The sequence below is a fragment of the Perognathus longimembris genome, chromosome 23 (genome assembly GCF_023159225.1).
Source record: "Perognathus longimembris pacificus isolate PPM17 chromosome 23, ASM2315922v1, whole genome shotgun sequence".
Classification (NCBI taxonomy): Eukaryota; Metazoa; Chordata; class Mammalia; order Rodentia; family Heteromyidae; genus Perognathus; species Perognathus longimembris.
This window is the reverse complement of record NC_063183.1, coordinates 22963487-22978673: the sequence shown is the minus strand read 5'-3', so window position 1 is coordinate 22978673 and position 15187 is coordinate 22963487. Positions and strand designations below refer to the sequence as shown.

At 47.8% G+C, this 15187-nt stretch overlaps 1 protein-coding gene across 2 annotated transcripts in view; it reads right to left on the bottom strand.

Annotated features, from left to right (window-relative positions):
• Positions 1 to 3518: 3518 nt before the first annotated feature.
• Positions 3519 to 15187, bottom strand: part of Myo1e (myosin IE) — a 127022-nt gene continuing 115353 nt past the window's right edge. For both annotated transcript variants that reach the window (XM_048333183.1, XM_048333182.1), the window contains 2 exons: positions 7211 to 7380; positions 3519 to 4450 (listed from right to left, as the gene is read on the bottom strand). In XM_048333183.1, coding sequence (XP_048189140.1) covers positions 4374 to 4450; positions 7211 to 7380 — 247 coding nt within the window. In that variant the 3' untranslated portion in view covers positions 3519 to 4373. The remainder of the gene's footprint in view (positions 4451 to 7210; positions 7381 to 15187) is intronic.

Genomic DNA, 15187 nt, shown 5'->3' with positions numbered 1-15187 from the left:
TACAAAGGAGTTGCAATTCAGCATGTTTGTTTATGAGCGCAATGTGTCTTGATTGATGTCACCCCCTTTCATCATTCTCCCCATCTCCCTACCCCACCCCTCTTAAGTGACCTGGTTCCATTTTCGTGTGTGTGGGGGGGGGTCTGCCCCCTTCCTGACCCCCCCATCCCCAACAAAACATTTTGTCTCCCTGCATTCCTGTGTGTTTATGCCTATGAGCCTGTATATTTTCACGTATGTATATAATTAAGATCCAGCTTCACATAGGAGAGGAAAAAAACACGCCATTTGTGTTTCTGAGCATGACGGAACATAATTTTTTCTAAGTCCATCCATTTCCCTGCAAGTGATATTCTTTCTGATAAATGAGTAAATTTGATTCTAAGTACCACATTTTCTTGATACACTATAGTAGGACACCTAGGCTGTTTCCATAACTTGGCTGTTGTGACTAGGACAGCAATGAATATCTACTGTCTTTACTGTATCCTGATACGTAATTTTCTGGGTGGATGCCCAAGAGTGGTATGGCAGGGGCATCGGGAAGTTTTATGGTTTTTTTTAAATAATCAACAAACTTCCATCCAGAATGGTTGAACATGCCCACCAACAATGTAATAGGGTTCTGTTTTCCCACATCCCTACCAACATTTATTGTTCAAATTCTTGATGCTGCCCAGTCTAACTGGGGTGCAATAGAACCTCTTTGTTTTTGTTATTGTTTGTTTTATACCAGTTTGGGGGCTTGAACTCAGGGCCTGGGTCTTGTCCTTTGAGCATTTTTTGCTCAGGGCTAGCTCTCTACCACTTGAGCCTCAGTTCCACCTTTGCTTTTTTGGTGGTTAATTGCAGTTGAGAGTTTCATGGTTATTTTGGTGGTTAATTGCAGGCAGGAGTCTGATGGTGTTTCCTGCCTGGGCTGGAACCTCAGGCCTCAGGTTTCAGCCTCCTGAGTAGCAAGGTTTATGGCTATGAACCACCTGTGTCTGGCTCTGGTTGTTTGGATTTGCATTTCCTTTATGGCCAGGGATCTTGAGTATTTCCTCATGTGTTTACTGGCTATTCTTGCTGCTTCTGAGAGTCTCCAGCTCCTTTGCCTGAGTTGTTGATTTCAGGGGGTCAGTCTTGAGCTCCTTGTGTATTTTGCATCTTAGGCCTTTGTCTGATGTATAGCTGGTAAAAAGATCTCCATTCTGTAGTCTGTCCTTTTACCTTAGTAACTATGTCCTTAGCGTGTACACTTTTTATTTATTTATTGGCCAGGCCTGGGGCTTGAACTCGGCCTGAGCACTGTCCCTGGCTTCTTTTTGCTCAAGGCTAGCACTCTGCCACTTGAGCCACAGCGCCACTTCTGGCTTTTTCTATATTTGTGGTGCTGAAGAATCGAACCCAAGGCTTCATGTATACGAGGCGAGCACTTTACCACTGGGCCATATTCTCAGCCCCCAGCAGGTGGCCAATGGAATTACAGTCTGCCTCATAGTAACTGTTTGAACCAACCTATCATTCCTGGTGCCCCAGTTTGGCGGGGCTCACATGATGCAGGCTTACTCATGGGGGTGGGGGTAAGGCTGCTCCTTGATGGGAGGGCACAGGTTTAACCTTGAATGTTCCACAACTCAGGTGGTCAAGCAGTTTACTCAATCACAGGGCGGGGCCCTCCACTCTGAAGCTCAGGGATGGGGGAGCTATTAGTGAAGATGGAGTCAGCTTCTGCTCTTGCTAATTAATCTGAGATGAGCCAGTCTGACGCCCCCAACACTATTTGGATCCCATTATGCCTTATTGCTCTGGCTAGGAATTCCAATACTATATTGAAAAGGAGTGGAGAGGAGACATCTAACCTTGCTCTAGAAACTTTAGAGGATGTGGTTTCAGTGTTAGTATGATGTTGGCTGTACATTAGTCATAGATACTCTTCATTATGTTTTCCTAGCTTCTCCAGAGCTTTTCTTATAAACTGACGTTACATTTTCTCTGAAAGCTTTTCTCCACATCTATTGATAGGACGTGTGCTTGTCCTTGGCTCTATTAATATGACATATTACGGTTGATTCATATATGATAAAGCATCTGGTATCTCTGGGATGAAACTGACTTGACCATAGTGAATTTGTTTTTTATTCTTGAATTTGGTTAGTTTTGTGTCTGTTCATCAAAGAGATTGGTCTGTGATTCTCTTTTTTTTTTCATGAGGTACCTACCTAGCTTGGGGATAAATGTAAACTAGCTTCATAGAATGGGCTTGGTAATGATCGTTTCCTTCCTAAAAAGTTTGAGGAGTACTGGCATTGGTGCTTTTTTTGTGTCTTACAGAATTTAGCTGTGAATTCATCACAACCTGGATTTTTCCTTGATAAGAGACTTTGTATTCCTCTCATTGCTTGTGATGGCTCTGTTGAAGTGGTTCGGCTTTGGCAGCCTTGTGAGTGCTTCTGACATTCTTATCTGTCGCTGTTGTTGTCCCAAAGCAACCATGGGTTGGAGAAGCATCTGAAACCATGAGGCAAAACCTTTTTGAAGTTGGTATGTCCCAGGCTCTGTGTCTCCACAACAGAAGGTTGGTCCCGGGGAGTAAAAGGCTGGTTCTGCTAAGTAGCCCCATAGTTTAGTGGTTTTTGGAACTGGCTCATGAGAGCACTCTGGGTAAAGGTTGAGTGAGCATAGAAGAGAGTTTGATGGGTGGCTCACACCTGTGATCCTAGCTACTTAAGGCTAGATCTGAGGATCTCAGTTCAAAGCCAGCCCAGTCAGGAAAGTCCCCCTGGGACTCTCCAATTAACCACCAGAAAACCAGGCAGTGGCCCTGTGGTTATAAAGTAGAAACTAGTTTCAAACATTTGTGAAGAAGGTGTTGTCACCTGCTAACATAGAGCCCCCTAGGGAACTGGTATTTCTGACATGCAGTGTGTCTTTTTAAGGGTGAAGTTGTGTTGGAGACATTGGGGATATTGAACACTTGCAGAGCCGGCTCAGGAGAGTGGTCAGCGGACTCCAGGGGCTGCCCAGGCCTTGGAGAAAAGTACTGAATGCATTTTACATTGTGAATCCTGAGGCTTGAACTCAGGGGCCTTGGCACTGTCCCCAAGCTTCTTTGTGCTCAAGGCTAGCTACTCTACCACTTGAGCCCCAGAGCCGTTTCTGGGACTTTCTTGCCCAGGCTGGCTTCACACAGCGATCCTGAGATCTCAACGTCCTGAGTAGCTGGGATTACAGGTGTGAGCCATTGGCAGCTGGCATGAAGGCCTTTCTTAATGTGAGGCACGTGTTTGGGGCTAGTTTGGATCTTGAATGTCTGGTGCAAAGGTCCAGTGTTGAAGGCTTGGCTCCTTTAGGAAGAAGTTAGGTCATGGGTGGTGATGTTTTTCTTGTCTGTTTATACAAAGCGCCCCAGGCTCCCAAACCTGAAACTAAGTCTCAAAACATGTTTTCTACTTTTAAGTAAATTCTTTGACATTTGTAACAGCAAAAACAAAGGGAGTGAGGAATATGCCTCCTGGAAGGACACCATTATTACATACAACAAACATCATGGCAGAGTTGGAGGGTTCACTGATTTCTTTATTCGGCTCGGGGGCAGTCACAGGGACAAGGTCTGTGGGGACGGAGCTGGAAAGCAGTGACAGTTTCAGTAAGTACCTGGTGGGGGAATCCATAATAAAACCTCACCTTTGGAAAGGAGTACAGTGGAGTACTGAGTACATTCATATACGTTTCTATCTGATTTTTTTAATATTTATATATGTACATATACAGTATAATCTTTTTATAAATGTACAGCTTGAGCAAAGAAAGATCCTTCTTGTAGTATAAGTACAGCATGACACGGGAAAAACAACAACCAACATGGGCCAGCCACATTCCAATCAAAGACCCAGAGGAAAAGCAAGGCTCCCGGCTGCACCTCCTGGCACAGGTAAGCCAGCCTACCCTTGACCTTGAGATGGCCTTGAGTGTCCACCCACACCCAGACCTCCCCGAGGGAGGAGGGCAGGGAGGAGAGACTGAGGGAGGAAAGAAATGTGCTCTTCAACGAAAGGCACTTGTCAGAGAGCGGTCCCCCTCGACCCATTCACCACGTTTAAATAGAATAAATAAAGCTTAGGAACCTTGGTGCTGCTTTTGCCCCCCTGGGGTTCCTAGAAACAGACTTTCAATCTTTTAGGGTCACTTACGGAGTGACAGCTCCCCATCCCATAAGCCACAGTTCTCAGTGCCGTCTTAGGGAGAAGGAGGCAGAATGGCTCCGGGCCTTGGGGAAGTAATTGCTCACTGTGGATCGGAAGACTGGGGGGGAGTCCCCCCCACCCCCAGAATGCTCCTGAGTCTGTGTCTGGAGCACCTGTGGCTCTCGATGGAGTCTCGGGGGCGCCTCAGATCTTGCTCACGTAGTTGTTGGGGAACAGGCCTTGCTTGCCTCGCAGTCGGCCGGTCCACCAGCCGGAAGGATCTGCCAGGGAGAAAGCGCATGCGCATGAGCCACGCTCTGCTGCACACCCCAGCTGCCCTTCTCTCCCCTCGTGAGTTGGGTTGTTGGAAAAGTTGTTTGCTAGGAGAACCCATCACCATGGCTGATCTCTCTCTAGGGGGGCTCCTGCAGCGCGGGTGCAGTCTGCCCAGGCTAGCCCCGAATGAATCTCCCGCCTCCGTGTGAATGTTGTTGAGATTGTAGGGGCGCACTGTCATCCTTGGTTTCCCTTGTGTGTGGGGCTCGGTACCATTGGCTCAACTATCCATCCAGGAGGCGGAGATCTTAGGTTCATGGTTCAAAGTTAGCCCAGGCTCAGAGTTCAAGCCCCAAGATTGGCACACCCAAATAAAGATTGTCCTTTGCAACAAAACACTGGTGTGAGTGCACACAGAGACAAGTGTTATTGAAAGAGGACTGCTAGACCTTATTTCTAGGCAAACTGAAACATGGAAAAGGAGTACTTAGAGGAAGCGCAGGCAAGGAAGATTGTGGCTGAAAGGGACAAAAGTACAAGCTGCCGTCTTCCTGATCTCTCCCTCTTAAGCAGCTAGGATGAGAAATGTGAGCCACTGCTTTGAATTCTCAAACTACCTCATAAGGCAGTCAGCAAGCCAAGCCCATGAGCCATGCCCTAGGCTTCCTTCCTGGGTCCCCCTTTCGTTGGAGGAGGGCCCAACCTCACCTCCATTTTCTTAGGGCAATGCCATATAGGTCTAACTCAAGGTAGAGAGATGGGTAGTTTCATCCACAACCAATTAGAATGAGGCTTAAGACCTGGATCCAATCTGGGTGCCCAATGGTACACTTGTACTCAGGAGACTGAGACGTGTGGATGGCAGTTCAAAACCAGCCTGGGCAGGAAAAAAATCACTCTTGAGCTACAATTAGGGACCAAAAAAAGCCAAGTGAGAGGATGAGGCCTTGAGTTCAGTTTCTTAGTGCTGTCCATAAAAAATGTCTTTGGGGGGCGGGGGCTGGGAATGTGGCTTAGTGGTAGACTGCTTGCCTAGCATGCATAAAGCCCTGGGTTCGATTCCCTAGCACCATATACACAGAAGAAGCTAGAAGTGGTGCTGTGGCTCAAGTGGTAGAGTCCTAACCTTGAGCAGAGAGAAGCTCAGGGACAGTGCTCAGACCCTGAGTTCAAGCCCCAGGGCTGGCCAAAAAGATTCTTCAGAAAAGTTACAGCCAACACCTGCATGAAGTACAAAGAGCTCCCCTGTTCATGGACTGGCAGAATGGAAACTATGTAAACAGCCATCCCACGTGTACAGATTCAGTGCCATACCAGACACCCCCAGCTCAATAGCCAAAGCAAGGTCCAGACTTCAAACTTTATTAGAGTGATCAGAACCAAAACAACTGAAAACCAAAAGATTGAGAAATAAAATCCATACCTACAGTCATCCAATTTGACAAGGGAGCAAAAAATATACATTGGAAAAAGAGCCACTTCAACAAAGGGTGCTGGGAAAATGACATCTATAGAAGAAAAACTGGACACCTGTTACCTTGCACTAAATCAGAATGGATAAGAGACCTTGAACCATCTGCAGGAAGGAGTTGGGGAAACATGAGAACTTACAGGCAAGAAGTTTCTGAACAGAGTTCCAGGAGCTCAGCAAATTGGAAAGACAAGTGACAAAATAGGATCTCATCAACAGTTTCTGTACAGCTAAGGACATATGTTATTAAGCTAAAAGCCTATAAAATGGGAGATCTTTGCCCACTGTCTCATAGGGGCTTAATAAAAACTAACCCCCCCAAAATAATCCAATGAATAAATGAACAAAGAAGCTTAATAGAGACTTCTCAGAAGAATAGCCAATAAACACATGAAATGTTCAACATCTGTCCATAAAGGAAATAAACATATCCAAATGACGAATGTTGGCACTCTGTGGGGAAAATGAGCTGGGGTTGCCCTGTGGGTAGGAATGTAAACTCACACAACTACTTAGGCTATTCGGAGATGACTCAGTGATCCCAGACTGTTGAGACACAAAAGCCACGTGCACACCCATGTTCATTGCTACACTATTCACACCCAAACACGCAGGTGCCCTGCCATGGATGAAAAGATTAAGAAAATGGGGTAGCGGATAAATTACACCAGTGTGTGATGTGTATGGAAATGGATGGACCTAGAAAAATTAAGTCACATAAAGCAGGCTCAGTGAGACAAATGGTGACTGTTTTCTCTCATTGGTGGGAGTGAAATCTCAATTCTAATGTGGAAAGAGACAGGATTGTAGGGTTATACATCAAGTTGACTAAAGCATGTGTAATTCTGAGCAACTAACGAATGAAAGCTAAGACATTCAAACATGTTTTGTGAGGGAGAAGCCAAGAGGCAAGGGTGGGGGAGGGGGTTGAATACAGCCGTGACCATTCAAGCTCCACATATGAAAATGGTACCATGTCACTTGAAGTGGATAAAGCTGGGGTTGGGAGAGAAGTCATATTTTGGTCAAGATGCATGGTACACCTCACAGGCCTAAGTGAAACCTCGTCCAAGGTCATAATACATGTTTTAAGGATGTACTCAGACTGATTTGTTGACCTGAAACCCTTTTGAGAAAATTATGTCTCGTGTCTAAGGAAATTCCAGATAAAGATTTCAGAAATAGTTTGCTGTGTTGACCTGGACCCCTGCAGCCATTTTGCCACCATGAAGACAAGAAGCGTTCATGTCCCTGTGTGGTGTGAGGGGCTGCCCCGGCCCGGCCGTGCGCTTACCTTCTTTGATAATGTCAATGACGTCGTTGGCATTGAAGCTGAGCTCATCTGTGTCCTGAGCGTCGTAGGCGTACAAAGCCTTGCACTGGGGCACCTGAGGTTTGGGCTTGGGCTGGGGCTTGGGTCTGCCCCCTGCTGGGGCGGGCCGGCTGGTTGTCTGTCTCCGGACACTGTGGAGAGAAAACAGGAGGTGAGAGATGGGCCTTGGTCTTTTGTTTTGCCAGTCCTGGGGCTTGAACTCAGGGCCTGAGCACTGTCCCTGGCTTCCTTTTGCTCAAGGCTAGCACTCTGCCACTTGAGCCACAGCGCCACTTCTGGCTTTTTCTATATATGTGGTGCTGAGGACTTGAACTCAGGGCTTCATGTATACGAGGTGAACACTCTACCACTAGGCCATATTCCCAGTCCCGGGCCTTGGTCTTATGGAGGGTTACAGCTATATCCTGATGAGGTTCAAATCTTACTTCTGCCCTTAGAAGCCCAGGATGCCTTCCCTAAACTTTTTGTCAGTCATTAGATTTGAACTCAGGGCCTCGGTGCTGTCCCTGAGCTCTTTGGCTCAAGGTTACTGCTCTATCACTTTGAGCCACAGCTCTACTTCCGATTTGCTGGTGGTTCATTGCAGGTCAGAGTCTCACGGACCTTTCACGGCACGGGCTGGATTTGAACTGTGATCCTCAGATCTCAGCCTCCTGAGTAGCTAGGATGACAGGAGTGAGGCAGGCACCTGGCTCTCCCTACACTTTGTCTAAGCACAAAGACCAACCTCTCCTTGTCATTTTTTTGGGGGGGAGGGGAAAATTAGAAATAAGAATCTCTGGGATTTATCTGCCTGGGCTGGCTTTGAACTGAGATCCTCAGATCTCAGCCTCGTGAGTAGCTAGGATCATAGGTGTGAGCCACCAGCGGTGGCCTGGAAATAGAATTTTTACCAGTGTTCCAGATATACTGTTCTGGGTAACAGTTCTCCCTTCCAGAATCCTCCTTACTCTGTGTTTTGCATTAGTGATTCTCCAGAAGGGGAGGCATGATTCAAACAAACAAGCTAAGGGAGAACCCGAGGCCCTGAGTTCAAGTTTCAGTACCAAAAACTCAACCGAAAACAATAAAAGCTAGGAAAGCATTTCTCCCCGCTTCCAGACAAACCAAAGTGAAACCGACATCCAGCTGCCTCCCAAAGAAAAGAAGATTGCTGCAAGAAGGGGTTGGGCTTGTTGGGGGTGGGGGGGTGGGGGGGTGCATGAGTGGGAAGGGATCTTCCACAGAAAAGAAACCACCGCTCCATGCTCCTGCCGGGGTCCTGCAATGGCACTCATTGGGGTCAAGAGGAAAGTGGGGAGCACTAGCCACTGGCTCCAGCAGGAGAGACCATGCCTTCTGGGCAGGAGCAAACCCCAAGTCTCCTCCAGCTCCCATCCCCCTGGGGCCAGCACACCCTGGAGATTATGAGGGTGACATCACTTCCTGCCCCTTCTCTGCCAGAGCAGTGCATGCTGGTAGTATATTCCTATATATCTGGAGCGTGTCGATATTTGGTTAAGGAGCATTAGCGGGATACCAGAAGTCACGTGACTTCCCAGCTGGAAGGCCTGGAAGGGGGTGGGTGGGTCTGAGCAAAGGCTCAGGTGCTGAAGGCGTCCTGCTGGGAGAGAGAGGGAGGGCGACACCCGGTGGGCAGACAAGGAAATGCATCTCAGATGGAAGACAACTGTGAGGCCCAGGGGACATCACTGCCTGTCCCCTGCCTTGCCTCCCATCTTCCTGCTGCACCGGTTCAAAACCCTGGGCCATCACTGTAGCTCAGCTTCAGACAGTTTGCCTTCCACCTGACCATCCTCTTTACAGCATTCCTGTGTTCAAAACCATGATGTCTCTCACCAAGTCCCTGCCCTGTATGGCCCATGCCTGAGCTCTGACTGAGGGAAGGAATCCCTTGCTGAAAGATGCACTGCTGTGCCTCTAAGATCACCAGCCTTACAGTTACGAGGCTGTCCTGCCCCAAGGCTATGGTAGAAAGGGGCTGGGGCAGCAGCCCCACTCTTGGGCATCTACCCAGAAGATTACAAGCAAGACCACACTAAAGCCACCAGCACAACAGTGTTCATTGCAGCACAATTGGCCATTGCTAAAATATGGAACCAACCTAGATGCCCCTCAGTAGACGAGTGGATCAGGAAAATGTGGTACATATACACAATGGAATTCTATGCCTCTATCAGAAAGAATGACAGTGCCCCATTCGTAAGGAAATGGAAGGACTTGGAAAAAATTATACTAAGTGAAGTGAGCCAGACGCAAAGAAACATGGACTCTATGGTTTCCCTCATAGGAAATAATTAGCACAGGTTTAGGCTAGTCACAGCAGAGGATCACAAGAGCCCAAGAGCAATGCATTTATGAATGTATAAGATGATGCTAAGTGAAATGAACTCCACATTATGGAAACGAGTGTTACATCATGGTCGTAATCACTTTCAACATGCCATGTGAAACCGTAGGTTTTTTGTTGTTGTTATTCTTCTTGTATCTATCCCCTTCCTGTGGTTGTCTCAGCGCTATCACTGAATCTCATCTTAGTACCCCGGATACTGTATATACTTGTATTAGAACTAGGGAAGGGAAAGGGAATATCAGAATCGAGAGGCAAAGGACAAAAAGACAAACGAGGGCTGGGAATATGGCCTAGTGGCAAGAGTGCTTGTCTCATATACATGAAGCCCTTGGTTCGATTCCCTAGTACCACATATGTAGAAAACGGCCAGGAGTGGTGCTGTGGCTCAAGTGGCAGAGTGCTAGCCTTGAGCAAGAAACCAGGGACAGTGCCCAGGCCCTGAGTCCAAGGCCCAGGACTGGCCAAAAGAAAAAAAGACAAATGACTCCAAAAGTAATACTTACAAAGCCATTTGGTGTAAACCAACTGAACAACTCATGGGGGAGGAGAAGAGGGGAGAAGGGGAGCGGAGAATGAGGGAGTATGTAACAAGTTATATAAGAAATGTACCCACTGCCTTACGTATCAAACTGTAATCCCTCTGTACATCACTTTGACAATAAATAAAAAAATATTTTAAAAAAAGTGACTGAGGGGGCTGGGAATATGGCCTAGTGGCAAGAGTGCTTGCCTCCTACACATGAAGCTCTGGGTTCGATTCCCCAGCACCACATATATGGAAAACGGCCAGAAAGGGCGCTGTGGCTCAGGTGGCAGAGTGCTAGCCTTGAGGGGGAAGAAGTCAGAGACAGTGCTCAGGCCCTGAGTCCAAGTTCCAGGACTATCACAGACAGACAGACAGACAGACAGACAGACACACACACACACACACACACACACACACAGCACTGCAGTTGTACAGTGCACTGGAGTGACCAACAGCTGCTGGGGGAGGGTTCCAGGAAGTGACTCAGAGGAGCCAGAGCTGGGCACAGCCACCATGTAGTCTTTGGCCAATCAAAATGCAAAGGCAATTCCCCAGGGAGCCCAGGCTCCTCCTCCTCCTCCTCCCCCCGCCCCCCCCCCTGCAGACCAATACCAACAGCTGCTTTCCATGTCCTAGGCCCAGGCTATGAACGGCCAATGTGGTCATTTATCTCTTGGTTCAATGGAGGGGGGAGAGATGGTCCCAGCACTGTGGAGCTGCGCATAGGGAGGCTGGGTGGGGCTGAGGAGGACAAGCCACGGACTAGTTCTGTGCTGATGGCATGAGCTCTGCCCACTGTACCAGAACTGGGTTCCCATGGAGCGCCACTGTCTGTGGAGGGGGACCTCGGCTTGAGGTCTGTTCTGTCCCCTGGCCGCCCTGCGTCGCTGTCCTGGGTCACACTTGACACACTGCGAGTGTGTTTCCTTGCTTGGGGCTGGGTGACATGACAGCCACTCCTCAGCTAGGCCTGCTGTGTACTAGGTTTCTGTGGGGGTGGGGGTGGGGGTGGGAGAGAGGAGTGGGGACGACTTGTGCATTGAAAGGTTGCGATTCCTGGGCAAGTGTGTGAGGGGGGTTCCTGGCATTGAAGGAATGCCATCTCCCTCTCAGCCACTAGAGGGCGATCCTGTGTCATGAGCGAGGCAAGAACGACTGTCAGGGACCTGGCAAGAATGAATGAATGAGGAGGTCTTTGAGCCCCCCACGGGCACAGCAACCCCTGTGGCTGGCCCACCTGGACTGATAAAGGGGGGGGGCACTCCAGGCCTTGCACAAACCCTTGAGACCCTCGTGCCTATGGATGAGAACCTGCGAGGCCCAGCTGGCCAGATGATGGTTTCAAACTTGCAGCAAGTCTGAAAGCTGTTTGTCAAACCCCCCATTGTTAAACATGCAGTCATAAGAGCTGTGGAAGGGGTGAAATTATTCCAAGTGGGTTCTAAGCAGAATGCCGCTGTGGCTCAAAGTGGCAGAACACTAGCCTTGAGCTGAAGAGCTCAGGGACAGTGTCCAGGCACTGAGTTCAAGCCCCAGGACTGATTTGGTAACAAAAGGGAAAGAAAACAGGACCCCAGTGACATCAAACGCTGCCTTGGACATTCATGTTCTTGGCTTCCCGGGTTTGGGCTACGGTATTGAAGGGAAGTGGGGCCTTATCATGGTGTCTCAAGGTTGCCTATCATTACAGCTCAGCAATGCCTAGCGTTGAAACCAAAATAGTTCCTACTTCTGTTCTCATCCAGGCTGGCAAGGGAAAAAGTGAGCCCCTAGCTCAGGAATAATCAGAGCAGCTAGGTGCGGCTGGGTCACGCCTGTAATCCTAGCCACTCAGGAGGCTGAGATCTGCAAGATCAAGGTTGGAAGCCAGCCCAGCTAGAGAAACACATGAGACTTTATCTCCAACTCACCGGGAAAAAGCGGGAAGTGCAGGGGTGGTAAGTGCCATCCTTGAGCAGAAAAGGCCAAGTGCGAGCACCGTGGCTTCAATTCAAGGCCTATACCAGAACAGGAGTGTACACGAGTGCACGCACCAAAAAAAGTGAAAAGGGCTGGAGCTATGGCTCAAGTGGTAGAGTACCTGTCGAGCCAGGTCAAAGCCTCAAGTTCAAACTATAGTATTTCTACCCCCCCCTTCAAAAAATTCTGGGCGGCATATAGCTCATGATAGGTACAGTAGTGTCTCATACGTGTGAGATCTTGGGTTTTATCCCTAGCATTCCAAAAAGAAGAAAACAAATTCAAATTGCATTGTGACGCATTCGAAATCTGAGTACTCTTTTAGGGGGAGGGGAGCCCAGTACCAGGGCTTGAACTCAAGGCTCTCATTTAGCTTGCTTACTCTTTGATGAGACTCTACCTCTTGAGCCACATCTCCAGTCTAACATTTTGCTGGTTCATTGGAAAGTGGAGTCTCAGAGACTTTTCTGCCCAGGCTAAGCAGCAAACCTGAGATCTTGCAGATCTCAGCCTTCTGAAGGGCTGGGATTATAGGATGAGCCACCAACACCTGGGTATTATGTTATCCAGCCCTTGCAAACCTCCGGGGTGGTTCCCATGGCTTCTGGGGGGCTGTGTGGAATCTCCGCCTGAGAGACGAGAGGATGAAGTTTTCAAACCTCATGGCTTTGTTGGGCAGCTAGGAAATTTATGTCTTGACATTCCAAGAAGGAAAATAACGGTGTTTTCTTTCACTGGCTTTGAAAACTACACAGAGTTCCAAAAGGCTCCATCCCTCAACATTACTGGAAATGGGGGAAAATGCATGCCAGCAATTCCAAAACTTCCACTCAGCCCCAACCAGGTTATGGCTGCTCATCTGTGTAGAAATATTGCTATTGGACACTTGCTGGACATTCTAAGCCTTCTGAAAATATGACTCCATTAGAAGAACCTTGACACGAGGCATAGACAGCATTTAGATTTTGTATTTGCTGATGCTACTGGGAAGTCCTGCCACTCTTCATGGCCGCATCTTACTCGGTCCCCCCGCTTCTAGGTGGGTTTGTTGTGATTGAATGACTCAATGCTACTCCTGAGGCTTGAACTCAGGGCTTGGGTGCTGTCTCTGAGCCTAGCCCTCGATCACTTGAGCTCACAGTTCTGCTTCTGGCATTTTGCTGGTTCATTGGACAGAAGAGACTCGCAGACTTTCCTGTCCAGGCTGGCTTTGAACCGTGATCCTCAGATTTCAGTTTAAAGATTATAGAATTATATAGAATTGCCTGAAGCTGTCCTACCATGATTGGAACCAACATTGGTTTTAGTGCCTCCTCTAATGCAGGGCAGAAAGATAGCAGGGAAAATGACAAGAAGCTCCTGAGAGAATGACCTGTTGATGCTCACTGAACCCATTCTCTTTCCTTGAAGAGCAGGACAGATCTTTAACCTGAATCAGACTCGGTGAATATGTGTGGGGGATTGGGATTGGGGTTTGGAACTCAGACCCTGATGTTTATTCTGTTGGCTTGATTGCTTGGTTGGCACTCTACCACCTGAGCCATGCCTCAAGCTGGTTAACTGGAAATAAAAGCCTCAAGGACTTTTCTCCTGGGTTGGCTTTGAACCTTGATCCCCTAGGTCACAGTCTCAGCTAGGGATATAAGATGAGCACCCAATGTCTCACTAACTTTTATCCTCTGGGCCTGCTTCTTTTTTTGTTTTGTTTTTTTGCCAGTCTTGGGCCTTGGACTCGGGGCCTGAGCACTGTCCCTGGCTTCTTTTTGCTCAAGGCTAGCACTCTGCCACTTGAGCCACAGTGCCCCTTCTGGCTGTTTTCTATATATGTGGTGCTGGGGAACCGAACCCAGGGCTTCTTGTATACAAGGCAAGCACTCTTGCCACTAGGCCATATTCCCAGCCCTGGGCCGGCTTCAAATCCCCCCGTTTTCCTATCTCTGTGTCTCTCAAGTAGCTGAGATTATAGGAATGAACCACTTTCCCAGGCCTTGCACTCGACTTAGCAAAACCTTTGGTAATGAATTGAAAGCCAACACTTCCCCCAGTCTCTCAGTGCCATTTAGAGAGGGGTATTGAAGTCACAGATAGCTATCATGGGCACAAATACCTTAATACAAGGGTAAAGGCTGTCGATGGAGTAGTGATTTAATTTAGCAATGACTTCATGCTCTCCAAAAACATCGGCTGAACCTAAAATCAACTGATCACTTTCCTGAATTAAGTTGAGGTGCTAATTATACCACTTGACTCTTATCCATATTACACGATCCAAAGAGAAAAATGATTGCTTCTGCTAAATATGTCTATAAAGAAAACATCCTTTGAGAGAAGGAAGAAAGAAAGTAAAGATTGAACCCCAGGGTTTAAAAAGCCCAGGAAGGAAAGATTGGGAATGCTTTTTATAGATTTGTACATTCTCCAGGTGACAATTTGAAACTTTGATCTAAATAGGGACCTTCATGTTTATGGAAAATAGACAAGCTCAGGGTACCTAAAATGCTTGGCTTATTCCAAAAACCTCCCATGAAGGAAATGCAAATTGATTTCCTTGCTAAAAAGGAGAAGCTATTAAATTCAGATCACTACAGGGCTCCTGAAATGCCACAGGCGAGGTCTCTGGCCACATTTGAAACCTTTTTTTCTTTCATTCTTATGTGTTTTAGAAAGTAACTAATTAGCTGGGCACTAGTGGCTCACGCCTATAATCCTAGCTACTCAGGAGGCTGAGATCTGAGGATCAATGTTCAAAGCCAGCCTAGGCAGGGAAGTGGTGAGACCAGAAAACCAGAAGTGGTGCTGTGGCTCAAGTCGTAGAGCAGTAGCCTTGATTAAAATAACTCAGGGACAGGGCCTAGGCCCTGAGTTCAAGCCCCAGGACTGGCACAACCACCACCACCACCACAAGAAAATAATCAGGAAAAATTCATCCCTTTGCTCCAACCTTCTACTTCTATTTTTTTTTCTTGGCAGTTACTGAGCTTTGAACTTGGGTCCTTACACTTGCTCTGCACACTGCCACTTAAGCCATGTTCCCAGTCCCTTTTGTGTTACCTATTTTAGAGACAAGGTCTTACTTTTTCTTTCCCCCCTTGAGCCAGCC